Source organism: Staurois parvus, unplaced genomic scaffold (genome assembly GCF_062004578.1).
Source record: "Staurois parvus isolate SC_StPar_1 unplaced genomic scaffold, SC_StPar_1.0 ptg000019l, whole genome shotgun sequence".
NCBI classification, from domain to species: Eukaryota; Metazoa; Chordata; class Amphibia; order Anura; family Ranidae; genus Staurois; species Staurois parvus.
The window spans coordinates 29,564,147-29,581,427 of NW_028317815.1; the positions used below are offsets into that span (position 1 = coordinate 29,564,147).

At 40.3% G+C, this 17,281-nt stretch overlaps 1 protein-coding gene across 2 annotated transcripts in view; it reads left to right on the plus strand.

The window, feature by feature from the left end:
- Positions 1–15,731, plus strand: part of DCLRE1C (DNA cross-link repair 1C) — a 34,589-nt gene extending 18,858 nt beyond the window's left edge. For both annotated transcript variants that reach the window (XM_089686028.1, XM_089686035.1), the window contains 6 exons: positions 866–967; positions 1,255–1,391; positions 6,397–6,451; positions 6,643–6,731; positions 10,768–10,868; positions 12,679–15,731. In XM_089686028.1, coding sequence (XP_089542154.1) covers positions 866–967; positions 1,255–1,391; positions 6,397–6,451; positions 6,643–6,731; positions 10,768–10,868; positions 12,679–13,604 — 1,410 coding nt within the window. In that variant the 3' untranslated portion in view covers positions 13,605–15,731. The remainder of the gene's footprint in view (positions 1–865; positions 968–1,254; positions 1,392–6,396; positions 6,452–6,642; positions 6,732–10,767; positions 10,869–12,678) is intronic.
- Positions 15,732–17,281: the final 1,550 nt, after the last annotated feature.

The following is a 17,281-nucleotide window of genomic DNA, read 5'->3' on the forward strand; positions in this document are numbered from 1 at the left end:
GTTACTGAATTAATTTAAAGCAGAGGTTCAATCTGGAAAAAAGCAAAAGTCAGCAGCTGCAAATCCCATAGCTGCTGACTTTTAATACATGGACTCTTACCTGTCCCGGGATCCAGCGCTGTCTTTGCCTGAGCTAGTTCTTCACTAGCCCTCTGGTTCCAAGTGCTGGAATCCTAACTGTAGGCAGTCGTCTGTGGTTTTCGACTTCACAGCCGGGTGCCCACTGCGCATGTATGAGTTGCCCTGTGCTTTGTGAATGGTCCTGCAGTTTTGTGGGACCTGTCGTGTCCCAGAAGACTACGGGAAGGGAGGGGGGGGGGAAGGAGAGTGTGTGTGATTTTAAAACTGCTCTTTGATATGTTGCCATATACAGTATATATCTGTCTTGTTTGCTTCTCAGCAACATTTTTTCTTTTATTCTTTTGGCTCCATTTTTTATATAGAAATTCTCACTGCATGATTGTTTTAATCTTATTCATGGCCTTATTTGGGGTCAAAATTATAATTCCTCAATATCACTGAATTGCTAACAACATTGTTGTTGATCTATGCTTCTTAATTGCAATATATAAGGATACTTGCATAGTAAAAAAGGAACTTTCTGAGGATTTTAGATCATATAAGGCAGAAAACATTATGTATTCCCCTTTCCTTGGCAGAAGCACTTTGGTACAGTGGCCAAGAGCACTGTTGCATTGTCTGTTGGTAGCCAAGCGAATGGGTGCTGTGGCAGTTGGTGGCCAAAAGTGCAGGTTCCTTGGCAGTCAGTGAGGTGCATGTGTGTGGGTGCAGTGTTGCTCAGTATAAAAGTGTCAGTATAATGACCTATTCATTATTATGATGATTGTTCTTAATTTTTTTTCAGGTACATGTGAACAAATTGGACATGTTTAAGAATATGCCTGAAATTCTTTGCCACGTGACAACCAATTCCAGGACACAGATTCATGCCTGTCGGCATCCTTCGGTAATTGTGTTTCACATCCTACAGTATGTACCTGTTTTAAACCAGCTATGTCTGGTCTATTTTTTAAAATCTGCCCCACCTGAAAAGAGGACTTGATATTGGATTTTCAGGGAAGGGGGCATCTCCTAACAATGGTGCCTTCAAGAACTATGGCAGTTGAATATTCAGCATCACCCACATTCTGAGTGTGTTGTAAGCCTGATTCCAAGCTATTGTTTCTCCCACTGGCCCTAGGTCGCTAATGTTTTTTCTATAATCATAATAAATAACTATTATTTATTTTTAAGAATGAAGAATTCCTGCGAGGTAACAGATTGCCTTGTGGAATGTTTTCAGATGATGGAGTCCCTTTACGCATTATTAGCATTAAACCATCAACTATGTGGTTTGGTGAGAGGACAAGAAAAACCAGCGTAATTGCAAGGTGTGTGTGTCATATGGCCTTTCTTATTTTTATTTATCTGTAGAAAAATGTAGCATATAGCTAAGAACATCCTTTCAAATGGAAAATCGAATGAACATTCCTTGAAATAAGTGCTAATGAAATTCCATTAGTTTATGGCTAGCCCCCCCCTCGGGGGGGGGGGGGGGTTGGTTGGGTGGGCCTCCACTTTGCTGATCTGGGACCCATGGCTCCTGGTAGCTTTTTCTTCCCCTTTTTAGTAGTATTATCTGTCCTGATTTGAAACACCAGTTTGCTCATTTTGTACCCTTGGTCAGGACAGTTTCAAAATTGGCCCCTTTCCATCAAGCCTACTTTCAGGCATCCTTTCCTTCATATACTGTTGCTGTATGGTCTCCACTTTCTTGACTCTTTGTGGATTTGCCCACCCCTCAGACTGCGTTTAGACATCACGACTGTTTGAGAATTTCTGCAATTCCTGTAGTACTTGTCATAAATAATTTTTCATGAAATTCATTGAATAACACAGGTCTCACCTTTTTGTGTTATTGGCTTTCATAATGCTTACTCATAAAAATTTAGACGTGATGGTTGGATGCCGAGTTATACTGTGTGTATATAGTTTACTTTTTTTTTTGCTAGTGTCAACCTCTGGCAGTATAACCAGCTGCTTAAAACTGAACTATACTTGTCTGCGCTCCAGCGATGCTGCTTCCCGCCCGACGATATCTTCAGGCGGCCGGGTTTCCGGGTCTCAATTGCTAGCCGCTGCCATTGGCATCATTCCCACACTTGTTGGAGTTCAGTCAGATTTGGCAATGCCAAATTTGTACAGTGAGCTATGCATGTGTGGCTCACGGAACGCGGGCGGGCGGACAGGCAGGAAAATAACTTTAATGCAGAAGTGACCAAAGCATGTCTCTTCATGAAAATTTCTGCCTGTTCACCATTATTTTATTTATTTTTTTCCTTTAAATTTCACCTAAAGTTATACTTTAAGTAATTCTATAATTCCAGTGTACCTCAATGGACCTCTAAGAAAAAAGATTATATGAAAAGTATAGAAATTATCTCCCTTCCTGTCTGGTAAAACTTTCCCACTCAATCCAAAAATTAAAAGGGAAACGTTAGAGCTAGATAGAAACCTTTTAAAGGATCAGTTCACCTACCGTTACATGTTGCACCCATATTCAGGATGTAACATGTTACGAACAGACCGGCCCCTGATTTCCCCCATCCCAGCTTTGACAGCTAGCGGGGGATCTTCTTCCCCCTTGCTAGCTGTCAAATTAAAAAAAAAAAAAAGTGGCCATGCAGGGTTCCACCTACATGGCCATGTCATTCATTCACAGTCATCTGTGAATGAAACTACAAGTCCCAACAGCCTTAGCAGCGGTCAGCTTGTGGTCCTCAATGAACTACCATGTCACTGTGGTAGTTCATTCATTCTTCCTGTCAGTATGTATGTACATCCCATACAAGCAAGCAGATATACGGACAGATCTGCAGGAGACCTGCATGACCCCATCGATCTGCTGATCACTGTTGCAATGGTTTACAGGCTTCTGCTGATGAAAATAATAAGTGCACATTTTTCTACCTGGGGGGAAAAAAAAATATTTACATTTTTATTGTGGGTCTTCCCTTTTTTTTTTTTTTTTTTTTTTTTTTTTTCTTTTCTAAAAGGTGAACTTATTCTTTTAAGAAGCTGGCCAGACACAGATTGAATGTTGTAATTTTTCCTACTGAATGCAATGAAATTTGATTCGTGAGTGACCCTGTGGGCACTGTCCGGCTCAGCGGTTTTGATTTGGAGATGAAAGTTCCAAGCAGAATATTGTGCACCAAAGCATGACTGCAGCCACTGTTTAGGTATTCTGACAGCTGCGGGTGCCAGCTGCCAGAATGCAATAGCCAACTAATGTGATTTGTCCATGTGTGCTGTTTAGTGAGGATGAAGTTGTCTGTTAGGTTTCTTTCGTTCAACAAAGAAATCTGTGCATGTTAAGGAATCATTGTAGGGCTTGGTGGTTTTTTTTTATTTTTTTTTTAATGTTGCCCTTCTGTTTTTGTAGGATTATGGTGGCTGAGTTGACTACTGGTTTAACTTGCTTTTAGTGCAAAAACCCCCAAAGAAAGAGAATTATCTCTTTAAAAAAAAAAAAAAAAATTATGATCTGCATTTACGGCCTTTAAAAATGATTGTAAATAAATTTTACTATGTGAAAACAAAATAGATACGAGCGCTGGATAAATAACCAAAAAGCGACTTGCATGAAAGGCAAACACCAGGAGCCTCAAACTAAAATGTAACGAACAACCATGCAGCGCTAGTAAACATAATATTGCATGCAAATCCTCATACGGTGCATATAGTGAATGGTAACATGAACACCACTTAATATTGAAAATAGATTTAAGAAATTATCCTAAAAGTCCAGGGATAATAATGATGATGCATGAATGAATAAATCAATCAAAATCTTCAACAAGAGTGTTCTTGCGGTGTATGATGTAAACCAATTTCAAGGTAAAAAGGTGACACAATAAGTGACTTCTGTGACCATATTCTTCCCACAGAAATGAGTGTAGATTGCACTAACCAGAAAGCGCAATGGTAATGCGCATTTGAGTGTTAACCAACTCCTGGTCGTCCGGCTACTGGTACTGGATCACAGAGAGAGGTCATCTGGCCTGCATCAGCTGGGCAAACATCACAACCTCAGGGTCTCCAGATAGCAGAGGACGTGTAGTCGTTTCACCACCGGGGGGAGTCTAACCAATCTTGATGTGGCCACCAGATCATCCCAATAATCCTTAAAGGAGGGGGGGGCTCGGAAGTAACGAGCCAAAACAACAGGATATACTAATAGTGTAGTACTTTATTATCCACAAGGGAAAAAATAGACAAATAGCTGAAAGAAACTACTCACATGTATAGTGAGCAGCTGGTAGCAAGGAATTCCAAAATGGGCGCCGGCCGTCCACAGGAGCCATGCAGTGTGATGTCACAGGGTATAGAGCACCTCCCTTACGCGTTTCGTGCGATGGCACGTTATCAAAAAATATGCACTTTCATTATATGCACCGTATGAGGATTTGCATGCAATATTATGTTTACTAGCGCTGCATGGTTGTTCATTAAATTTTACTATGTGTATCAGTCTGTTATTGCGGTATCTATTTAACAAACTCTGTCAAGGTCAGAATATGAGCTTCGTATAATTATTAATTGGCCTTTTTCAACCAGGGTGCCTTCAGGTTTTAAGTGTGCCTTGCCAAAATGCCTAAAAATTGCTCTAAATTGTATACTAGCCAGAGGATGGCTGCAGCCTGCCTTTTAGTTACACAAAGCCACATGTTATCCTTGTGCAAACTTCCAGCCACTGGCGTCCTAACAACCAATGATCTCATTGATTGATTAGCAGGATGTCCGGCTCTACACAGCATCCTTGTTTGCCCATCCCCAGCCCTCTTTATGTCAGTAATGGGGTCACATTAGCTGAGTGAGGGGGGGGAAAGAAATTGGAATACTTCTCAGTGCCAGTGTGCAAAGGTATATTTGCTTTGGAAGAATAAATCACCTCTAAGGTTTGGTGTCCTATGTGTGTGGATGTTGCTGCATTATGTAAAACATTTTAGTTTCATTTTTTACATTTTAGAATGAGGTGCCTTGAGATTTGTGCAAAATTTTAAAGAGTGTCACGACTGAAAAATGGTTGAGAAACACTGGCATAAATTTAACCACAGACAGTAGATGGTATTTGGATCACATTCTTGGGTCTGTGTAGAACAAAAATTGCCCCTGGCACCAGCGTAATGAGAGCTGAAACCATATGAATCCAGCCCAGACTTTTACTAGTTGTTACGATGCCTACATGCCCACACATTGAATCACTGTCCAAATTGTCCTGTCTTCACCTCCAGGGCATTTCAAAAATTCGCCCCATCCTAACAAATAACAGTGTTTCTAATTCACGCTCATGTTATCTCCTTCCTTGTTATTGGCCTACCTCTACACAGGCTATCCCCCCTTCAGTGTATCATGAATATTGCTGCCAGTCTCATCCACATTTATTCAACTGCCAATCCCTCCTCTAGCTTCTGCTCACCCAATGCATAAAATTCAAAACCCTAACCACAACAACATACAAAGCCACTCACAACTCTGCCCCAAGCTACATCACCAGCCTCCTCTCACAATACTGGCCAAACCATCCTATTCCCTCCTCCCAAGTCCTCCTGCTTTCTAGTCCCCTTGTCACCTCCTCCCATACTTGTCTCCAGGATTTCTCAAGAGCTTCTCCCTTCCATTGGAACCTCTTACCCTAATCCATCCAGCTATCTTCTACTCTATCCTTTTTAGATGTTTGAAAACGTACCTCTTTGTAGGGAAGTCTCTCACCTTTTACCTAACTGGAATTTTTTCCATCAACTCATCTCCGCACAGTTAATACTTTTTGTAACACTTTCCTTTCTTTAGAGTGCAAGCTCTCATGAGCAGGGCCCTTCTATCCCCATCGTGTTGAATTTGTCTTTTTAACTGTACTATTTTGTAAATGCTCTATAAATCCTGAATAATACTTTATTCCATTGATACCAATGCTTTTCAAATCGGGCAACTGTTAACAAAACCTCAGCATTTTAAAAATGATTTTTAACCTCTTCGCGCCGGTGCCTTCCAGCCCTTTAAGAGTTTCAGGAGGCGGGTGGGGTTTTAGGCTCATGTGACTGCCGTGATTCGCCATCATGGTGGTCACATGACCGGAACATGTCCCGATCGAAATAGGAGATCGGGACCTTTTTTCTCTGAGTCACTTTAATATGTGCTGGGAGCGCGCAATTGCACGCAAATATGCAGCTGCTCGGTACCCAGACGCCGAGAGGCCGTATTTTTGCATGCGCTCAGCGTCAAGGGGTTAACTAATAAAGATCATTGTCAGCCTGTGTTTTTTGCTTTTGGGTTTTGGCTTTAAGCTAGCATGAAGTCACTAGTCCGTAATTCCCATTTCTTTTCTCCTTTTAGAACCGGAGACAGTTCATACCGGGCATGCTTTTCTTTCCACTCTTCATACAGTGAGGTATGTTCTACCACTGTCCCAACAATTGTATGTCTACTCTGACTTTCTTTTCAGCCTCATTGGATGATAATGGTGTATAAAGTCTCTCGTTAAACCAATTCGCTTTTGTCAGTGTTTGTCTGCCTGCCTTTCCTTTCCAGATAAGATATGCTTTTTAATACATTTAAATCATGCTTTTTGTATTTATGTAGATTAAAGATTTTCTCAGTTATATTCAGCCAATGAATGCTTATCCAAATGTGATTCCTGTTGGAAAAGCAGTTGCAGATGTGGAAGAAATGTGAGTAAAAGCTATTTTTGCCTTAACATTCCATTGAAAAGTGTAAAACTGCATGTTCTTTGTAGAGGTGATTATACTGTAAACTCTAGCAGTGCCCTTTTATCCTCCATTAAACTTCCGCCTGCCTCTGTATTTAGACATTCAGCCTACCTGTCTGATTATAGGGAAACTGTAGTGAAAGAAATATAGGCTGTTGGTGTGTGATTTTCATGCTTTGTGTCACTTGGTCATAACAGGCATACAGATTAGAAACTCATTCTGAAGTCAGAGCTTCTGTTCTAGTCGGTGTTTCCGAATGCATTGAAGACACTGGTTCAGCATGGACTTTAGGCAGCTAATATTGTTACAAGAAGGGATGTAAGCATTGCAGCACCCATATTTTTTTCATTGGTTTCCTTTAAATCAACATGTTTCTCAACCTTTTTTTCCATCAAGGCACTCTTTTAAAATTATGCACAATCTCATGGCACCCCGTTCTACATGTGTGGATGTTGTTACATTATGCAAAACAAATAGATTCATTCTTACATTTTAGGACACCCAAAGTTGATTTGATTTCTTCTTCCAAAGCAAATTATACCTTTGCAAACCGGAACTGACTAGTATTTCATTGTTTTGTTTCTCTTAGCCCTCTTTTTCTCTCCCTCACACAGCTAATGTGACCCCCAATAATGATGGAGAGGGGCTAGGAAGGGGAAATAAAGGTGCTATGCAGGCACCTGACTTACCCCTTATCAACAGATGTCATTGGCAGTTAGGGCACTGGCAGTTGGAAGGCTGTGATGGTGCACAATGAACGTCTGGGGCTTTGTGTGACTAAAAGGCAGGTTTCTTCCAAGCACTGGCTTGTATACAGTTTTTAGGCATTTTGCCAAGGCACCCTGGTTGAAAAATCTGTTATATAAACCAAATGCCAAACCTAACCCCTGGTGCCTTTCATTCCATCCATTGTATACAATTGTGTTGCTAACTTTGAATGGTCACCATGATCACATGGTACAGACTGGACCAATCACAGCCCATCTGTGTCATGTGATTAGCTGTGCCTAATCACAACAAAAAACACTGAATTAATTGATTTCATTTAGTTTAAATGCTTGCCTATAGCAGTGAAATTCACTGCTTTTAGGCAATCATAATGTGTTTTAAAAAAAAAAAAAATTATCACTTCCCCAGTGTAGTACAATGTTACTATGATAACATTATATTACTCTGGTCACAGGATTTTTAGTGTGGGTTTTTTTTTTTTTGTTTTTTTCCATATTGTCACCAGTCTGTGTCTCTGATCACACCAGTTATATGATGATGCTGTACTACACTGGTGACAGTATGGGGGGAAAATGGTGTGTGGTTTTTTGTTTTTCCCATTTTCTTTATTTTCCAAAAAAGTATTATAAATTACAACTTCAAAAACCTTGCCATGCCTGTTACTTAATACCACAGACTGTCTAATTTCCAAATTACGGTAATTTGGGGGATATCTGTACTGTCCTGACATTTTTGGGCCTCAAGACATTAGATCGGGCATCAGTACATCAGGATTGATCGATTTTTAAAATATTTTGTTGACTGTATAACTTTGCGACAGACTAACAATAATATACACTAATTTTTGGATTATATTCACCAAAGAAATGTAGCCGTATACATTTGACCTAAATGTCTGAACTATTTTTATTTACATTTTTGGTCTTCTTCTTTTTTTTTTTTTTTTTTTTTCCCGTTTATTTACAACAAAAGTTAAAAACCCAGTGATGATTAAATACCACCAAAAGAAAGCTCTAATTGTGTGAACAAAATTTATACAAATTTTAGCTTGGGTACATGACCACACAATTGTCAAGCTGTGTGAGTGCTAAAAGCTGAAAATTGGCCTGGGCAGGCAGGGGGCAAAAGTGCCCGTTTGTTGAAGTGGTTAAAGTATTTGTAAACCCTCACCTTGTGAAACAACCCATTCAGTTTAAAGTACAAATGAAAGGCAAAACATTTTGTGTGTAGATGTATTTAAAAAAAAAAAAAACCTTTTTTTTTTTATACCTTTTTTTTTTTTTTTTTTTTGTAAGTGGTCACATCCCCTCTGTTCTGGGGTTGTATAAACATTTACATGAATAGAAGAGTTTTTTTAAAATGCAACTAAACACAAGAACAAAATGTAATATATTGCAGCTTACCGGTTCTTAAATATGTTGGCTGTATTAGATCCCTTCTTTCCATTTTTCACCTGGTCATTCTGCTAATAACTCACTTTCTGTTCAAAAGGTGACAGCTTTCACTGCACTGTATCCATGGGGGAGCGGAGTTGTCACCCTAGGCTTCTCCATTAAGGTGGACTGCAAACACCTCCCACTCTCAACATCTCCAATGATGATGATACTTTGTTGTTGACAGCTACAAATGCTGATGATAATTCTGCTTGTTGAATAGGGATGGAGGCACAACATTTTAGGCACCAGGTCACAATTTTATATGTTGTATAAATGCTGATATTCTAGAGTTCAGTGCACATGAGGTTACAAAGACACATAGTTTCTGGCAGGATCAACAGGTATTTTTCTATGTTGTAGAAAATGTACTTTGTATTAAACTAATGCACCCACAACCTCTAAGGGATGGTAAGCTGCAATATTTTATATTTTTGTTCTTTGGGTTTTACTCAAAACCGTATTATACCCAAAAGAGGTTAAAATAGGCTAATGGCTGCAGTAGATGTTCTAAGCCTGATTTAAGGTTTGTTCAACTGGCATCCATATTTCCTGTAAAGTTTATTTGAGTGGCCGCAGAGCTGTCTGATCACTTTTACATAACTTGCGGGAAAGCTTGTTACCTACCATGTGATAACAAAAAAAAAAAAACTTTGTTTTTAAACATAATGTAGAGGAAGAAAAAAAAAAATTCAAGGCAACCCTGTTGCCCAATGCACATCTATACATGCAAATGCACACACTTTTTATATAAATGATTGTGACAAACACACTGGCTCTCTAATTCTAGTTCCTTCATTTATGGTAATTCTAAACTAACGAGCTGTAACCGCATATAAAGCATCACTTCTTGGTAAGTTCAGGCTTGGTAATTTTTGCCATTCTGTTGGTGCATACAGTTTTGAGGCTAGACAAGTTTGTGTTTTTTTTTTTTTATGTTTTTTTTTTTTTTTTTTTATCCCTTACTTCCTACCTACAAATAATGGATTCAATTGTATTTGTGTGCACTAAAATTTATCAAAGTGCATTTTTTTTTTCTTGAAAATCTAGTTTTAATAAACTGTTACACAAAAATTGTGCCACATAATTGTAACTACCATATTTTTATTGTACAGGACCTTTGTGTTTAGAAGTTATAGAACATTCGGGGGGGTAGATAATTTCATCGCTAAAAATCATGTTTTAACATGTGTGAAGAAAATGAAACAATTGCCCCAGATGGGAATTGGTTAAATATCACACATTCTGAATGTTTCTTTTTGATAAGCCTAAAGTGGTCCTAAAGCCTTAACATTGCCAAGCATTCCTTGGATTAGGGAAAAAATCTTTTAGGAATTGGTTTTGGCCCCCCCACTCCCCTTATACTTACCTGAATCCTCATTCGTTCCAGCACCGTGCATATCTGCAGCTCTTCTTAACCTTCACGTGTCTCACTGACTTTGCTGAGGCGCTGGGAGCCATTGGCTCCTGCTGCTGTCAATCAAAGTCAGTGATGAGGGAGCAGGGGGGGCCCCCCCGAGTCCCGCTGTCTGTGTGGAAAGGACGCGGCAGCAGAGCTCAGGAGCGAGCACACACTAAGTGCCCCCATGGGAAGTGGCTTTCCATTAGGGCACTGGACAGAGAGGAAGAGGTAGGAGCCTCAGTGGTGGACCCAAGAAAAGATGGTCAGGGCTTCTCTGTGCAATTCCATGGCACAGAGAAAGTAAGTTGTGGTGTGGATTATTATTATTTTTTTATTTTTTATTTTTATAGAGATTTTTTTTTTTCTTTACGATCACTTTAAAGTATTAAATTATTACTTAATATCCTTTAACTTGGGTTATCTTTCTTTACAGCTTGAAGCCACTTTGTAGATCCTTTTCAGAAAGCTCTGTAATTCGGTATAAGCCACTGGGCAGTCTGAAGCGAACAAGGAATGTGAACTTGTTGGAAAAAGGTGAGAACTGTTTATTTTACGTGTTCTGTTATGCACATTCAATGACTGACATATGTTACTTCATTTATTCAGATTCTGGGGAGCAGATGTGTGAATTTATGAGGTTAGGGAGAGCAGTTTGTACACTTGTGTATATTATGCTTGTGCCGAGTTTTGCACCACCTGAAACAAAAGCATTTAGTAAGATGCTGTAGTTGCTGTGTTGTTGACATTCAGTACATGTATAAAATATCTTCTGGCAATGTCTTTAAGGTGAACTGTGGAATTTATAAAAAAAAAAAAAAGCATATACTTACCTCCATGTTGCAGCATTGCTGCAGCTGGCCCCCGCTGACTCTGAGCCCAACAACTGAGTGATCACATGACAACTGATTGCTTGGAGCCGAGAACAGTGATTGCAGGTCACTGTTCTTTGCTCTGCCCCTCCAGCATTCAATGGAGTTCTGGGCAGAAGAGGGGCTGACTGCAGCTCTCATCTACGCAGTGAGAATTGGAGCCAGCTGTCAATCGGGCAGCTGGATGGATACTGACAATATGGCCTGAATCCCTCCAGAACCTTGAGTGGCTCTGTGATATCAGCTGACAATGGGCTTTAGCTAGCTGATTTTGGGTCACAGGAGAATACAAGTGGACTCTTTTGACCCACAAGAGAAGTATGTCCAAAAAGCTTTAGCCATACTTCCTTTTCAATCTAGTCTACATAAAGTTTTATGTTTTTTGAATTTTTTTTTTTTAGCTACTCCATGTTTTAAGTTTGTAGAATGTTTGCCAGTGGAAATCATACAAATTTATGCTGCCAGGAAGATTAGAGCAGTGTTTCTTAACCTGTTTTCAGTCAAGGCACCCTTTACAAATTTTGGACAGTCCCGAGACACCTTTTAAAATTATGGACAGTCTTGAGGCACTCCATTCTAAAATGTGAAAAACTATTCTAATAGTTTTATATAATGCAGCAACATCCACACATGTAGGACACCCAACATTAGAGGTGATTTATTCTTCTAAAGCAAGAACACTTTTCCACTCTGGTACTGACTAGTATTCCAGTGTTTCTCTTCTCCCTCAGGTTTTCTCCATCACTGAGCTAATGTGACCCCAGCACTGATGGAGAGGGGCAGGTGAAGGTCAAACTAGGATGCTGTGCAGGCAGCTGACATCCTCTTTATCAACTGATGATGTTATTGGTTGTCAGGACTCTGGCAGCTAGAAGGTCGTAATGGAGCACAATGAAAACCTGTGACTTTGTGTAACTAAAAGGCAGGCTTGTTTCACCCGCTGGCATGGCTCCAAGTTTTGGGCAACTTTTAGATATTTTGCCAGGGCACCCTGGTTGAGAGGCTGGATTAGAGTATAGTCGTGTCTGCATCGGTGCTATTGTGTACTCTTTGCAGGGAGCTAGCCCCAAAAACAAAACTAAATTGGCTTGACTAGGGAGCTCTCAGAATGTTCCACAACAAAATGTCTCTGGACATGATGTTTTGTGCACAGATCTTGTACTGTCCTGACATATCCTGCTTGGTCCAGTGCCAAAAACCCGCTTTAGGGGCCTGGCCATTTCCGGTAAGTCTATCTTGTCATTTCACCACACCCTGGTGGGGGGCGGGTGTGTGTCCTCACACAGGCTGTGCTCCCAGTACTCCAGGCCTGAGCAGCACTCGCACATCATTACGCTAGTGTTATATATAGGAACGGTTTACCCTGCAGTGAAGTCACTGTGTAAGGTTCAGGATCAGGCAAGTTTGTGATAACCTGACTGTGTGGATGGACGTTCTATCATTTGAAAGCGTTAACTTGCATCTTATTTTTACAGACGAAGATGGCATTGAGGATTTGTTCGATGATTACCCATTAACTCATTTGAAGCAAAAAATTTTCAGGGATAACTGCTGGAAATCAGAGGAAAACCTACTTTCTGCTAAATGTGAACACAGCAAGCCTAGAGAGAATCCCTCTGCCTCCCCAGTTCCTGTTACCACAACAGTAAATTTTGTGGAGTGTGAGGAGTCCAATGGAGAGGAGGATGATGATGAAGAAGCGGATGCCCCACTACCAGTTCCAGAGCATAAGCCCAGTGAGAGTGGCGCGCGTTCTGTAGTGTGCACAGATTTGGCTGAAAATAAACTGGATAATTGTATGCATGTCAAATCTGCAGCAGATGTAGTGCCAAAGTGGAGCACTTTCTTCAAATCTGCTGTAGAAGGGGATGATGTTTTGGATAATGAAAACCATGTAGAAAGGTCAGGGGATGACAAGAATTCACAGTCCCCAAAACTGATCAGTGATTCAGATGATGATTCCACTCATATATCTTCCATGAATTCCTCCCAGTCTACACATATCTCTGAACAAGGTAGTCAGGGATGGGACGGTCAGGCCGACACAGTGCTGGTGTCATCACAAGAAAGGAGGGCTGCTGAAATGGCATCTGTACATAGGTCTTCCTTTAGTATTTTAGAAGGTGATTTACATGAAGAAATCTTGCCAGAAGGGCAAAGCACAGTTAAATGTAACCTTATTATTGATGCTAAACAATTGCCTTTTGGAGTAAGTAAACACCAAGGTGAAGTACTGGACCTGACAAAGGCTGAGTGTGCTAGAAAAGCAGACTCTCAGAGCTCTTCAGACTTTGAGATCCCTTCATCGCCTGGAGCTGAGCTGCCACATCCATCTAAACTACAGTACCTCTATCAACAACTTGCCACTGGGGACGCTATCACAGCACTTCAACAAGACTGAACATGTGCTTTACAAAAATAATTATAGGAAAACATGTTTATATATATATATTTAAATTCTACTGCACAAAACATGCAAATACTGTATGAGATCAACTTCAGTCAAAAATATGTTTTATATATATATATTTTTTTTTTTCTACAGCATAATGGAAAGTTCTTTCTAGCATTTATAAATGTACTTTTTTATAGTAGATTATGGGGAGAGCCTAACCACTTACCTGCCGCCATATAGCAGATATACTGATACATGGCAGCACGAGTGTGGAAAATCGGGCGTGTGTGTGTATATATGTATGTGATTTTGCATTTTCGGTTAAGGGGGTGCACGCGCCCTCCCTTTGCCGCCATTCGCAGATGTCAATCACCAGGTCCCGGCTGGTGATTACCAACAATCACCGATGGGGAGGAAGACTGTTTTTGGTTTACAAACAGTCTTCCTTCCTGTCAGCTCGGGTAAACTGCACGGGATGGCTGTGCACAGCCATCCTGATCAGTGTGCTTGCAGTGAAGAGCACCCCCTCCCCCTAGTACAACACTCCCTACACACAGTTAACCGTTTGATTGCCCCTCACATTAACCCCTTCCTGCTCAGTGTCATTAGTACAGTATCAGTGCTGTATTTTAGCACTGAGCACTCTAACTTGTCACTGACAACCCCAGTGTCACCAATAGTCTTTCCCCCACCCTGTCAGAATGCGCAAAATGTTGCTGTTCGTCACCATTACTAGTACTAGTAGGGGGAAAAAAATCCCAGTATCTATACTGCCGTTTTTGTAAACTCTAAAACTTTCACGTAAACCAATTAATTTACATGTATTGGGATTTTTTTTTTTTAGCAAAGATATGTCGCAGAATACATTTTGGTCTATATTTATGATGAAATTTTTGATTTTTTTTTTTTTTCCAAATATTTTTTACTGGACATGTTTTTAATAGCACAAAGTCCAAAATATATATATATTTTTTTCTTTCTCAAAATTGTCCGTTTTTTTTTTTTTTTTTTGCTTTTATAGCGCAAAAAATAAAAAAACACACAGGTGATCAAATACCACCCAAAGCTCTATTTATGGGGGAAAAAAAGGTCATAAATTTTGATCTGGGTGAGGCGTTCCATGACCGCGCAATTGTCAGTTAAAGTAACGCAAAAAATGGCCTGGTCAGGAATGGGGGTAAATCCTCTGGAAGGCAACTGGTTCATTTACTCTTCTGAAACTATTTTGTTTTTCCAGTTTAAAGCTCCTGTATTTTGGAGGTATAATTTCAGATTTTTTTAGCTGCAGTGCTGGACACTGGTGAAAGTTGGTATTGCTGCATTCCTAAAACTACAGTGCTAGGACTACGGCAGATTATATGTTAAGCAACCACAGCTTGCAGGAAAGAAAATTGTTTATTTGTCCTCCAACACAGTCAGCAGTGTTGTGTTCTCCTGGCAGGGAACCTTCCTCAATGTCAGAACACACTGATCAAAGCTGGCGGATATAGCTGCTGGCAGTTATCGCATGAAAAATTTTGAAAGGCTAGTTGTACTGAAGTGTGGATTGATATCGGTACAAACTAGCCTGCCCATAGATGGATTGAATCTCAGCTGGTCCCTGCTGAACCAGCCAAGATTTGATCCATCTATGACTGGCTTTAGGGTAAATATAGGACTGGTGGGTGGCATGAAAGGAACTCTACATGACGTCACTAATGGTTCCTGATGAGATTTTCATTTTTTCCTGAAACAGACCCCCCCCCCCCCAATCATTTCTGTGTGGTATTTAGTTTTTCACATTTGAAAAGAATGCTAATGGACCATTTGAAAATCAATGTTTTTGTGTTTACGTGTGCCAAGAAGTGGCCTTAATAGAAATAATCTGGAAAGTGCAAACCGTTATTTTAAATCGTAAGAAATCATACATAAAGGAAAAAATAGGCTTACAAGCCATCTCGTTTCATTTGAACTGTGGAAATATAGTACATTATTTTAAGTCATTTTTGTGAGGATCAGCCTTCATAAAGTGCAGCACTCTAAACTCAACTTTATATCTGTCATAGTCTGATGCGGAAGAATATGATCTTCTAATATTTAATTTTTTTTTTTTATTATGATACAACACTTTGTTAATAAAATGTGGCAAAAGCGCTCTGAATACTTTCTGGATACACTCTACTGTTAAGAGTTATTAGTATACAATATGTTATGTTACAGCCTTATTCCAAAATGGATTAAATTCATTTTTTCCCTCAAAATTCTACAAACAAAACCCCATGATGACAATGTGAAAGAAGTTCATTTTGGAATCTTTGCAATTTATTAAAAAAAAAACCAAAAACCCGTACATAAGTATCCACAGCCTTGCCATGACACTCCAAATTGAGCTCTGGTCCATCCGCTTTCCACTGATCATCCTTGAGATGTTTCCACAACTTGATTGGAGTCCACCTGTGGGAAATTCAGTTGATTGGACATGATTAGGAAAGGCATAAACCTGTCTACATAAGGTCCCATAGTTAACAGTACATGTCAGAACACAAACTAAGCTATGAAGTCCAAGGAATTGTCCGTAGACCTCCGAGACAGGATTTTATCAAGGCACAGATCTGGGCCTTGATTTCTGCAGCATTGAAGGTCCCAATGAGCACAGTGGCCTCCATCATCTGTAAATGGAAGAAGTTTGGAACCACCAGGAATCTTTCTAGAGCAAGCCACCCGGCCAAAATGAGTGATTGAGGAAGAAGAGCCTTAGCCAGGGAGGTACCCAAGCATCCAATGATCACTCTGAAAGAGCTCCAGCGTTTCTCTGTGGAGAGAGGAGAACCTTCCAGAAGAACCATCTCTACTATATAGGCCTGATTTGTGGAGTGCTGGAAAGTGGCCAGACGGAAGCCACTCCTCACTAAAAGGCAAATGGCAGCCCGGCTGGAGTTTGACAAAAGGCACCTGAGGACTCTCAGCCCATGAGAAACAAAACTCTGGTCTGATGAAACCAAGATTGAACTCTTTTTTTTGCTTGAATGTCAAGCATCGTGTCTGGAGGAAAGCAGACACTGCTCACCACCTGGCCAATACCATCCCTATAGTGAAGCATGGTGGTGACCGCATCATACTGTGGGGATGTTTTTCAGTGGCAGGAACTGGGAGACTAGTCAAGATCAAAGGAAAGATGAATGCAGCAGAGATGTCCTTGATGAAAACCTGTTCCAGAGCGCTCTGGACCTGAGACTGGGGCGAATGTTTATCTTTCAACAGGATAATGACCCTAAGCACACAGCCCACATACCAAAATGTCCTGGAGTGGCCCAGCCAGAGCCCAGACTTGAACCTGATTGAACATCTCTGGAGAGATCTGAAAATGGCTGTGCACCAACTCTTCCCATCCAACCTGATGGAGCTTGAGATGTAGTGCAAAAAAGAATGGGAGAAATTGGCCAAAAATAGCTGTGCCAAGCTTGTAGCATCATACTCAAAACGCCTTGAGGTTGTAATTGGTGCTAAAGGTGCTTCAACAAAGTATTGAGCAAAGTAAGTGTGTGTGTGTGTGTGTGTTTTTAATAAATTGCAAAGATTTCAAAAAGAACTTCTTTCATGTTGTCATTATGGGGTATTGTTTGTAGAATGAGGGAAAAAAATGTATTTAATCCATTTAAGAATAAGGCTGTAACATAAAAAAAATTGACAAAAGTTAAGCGCTG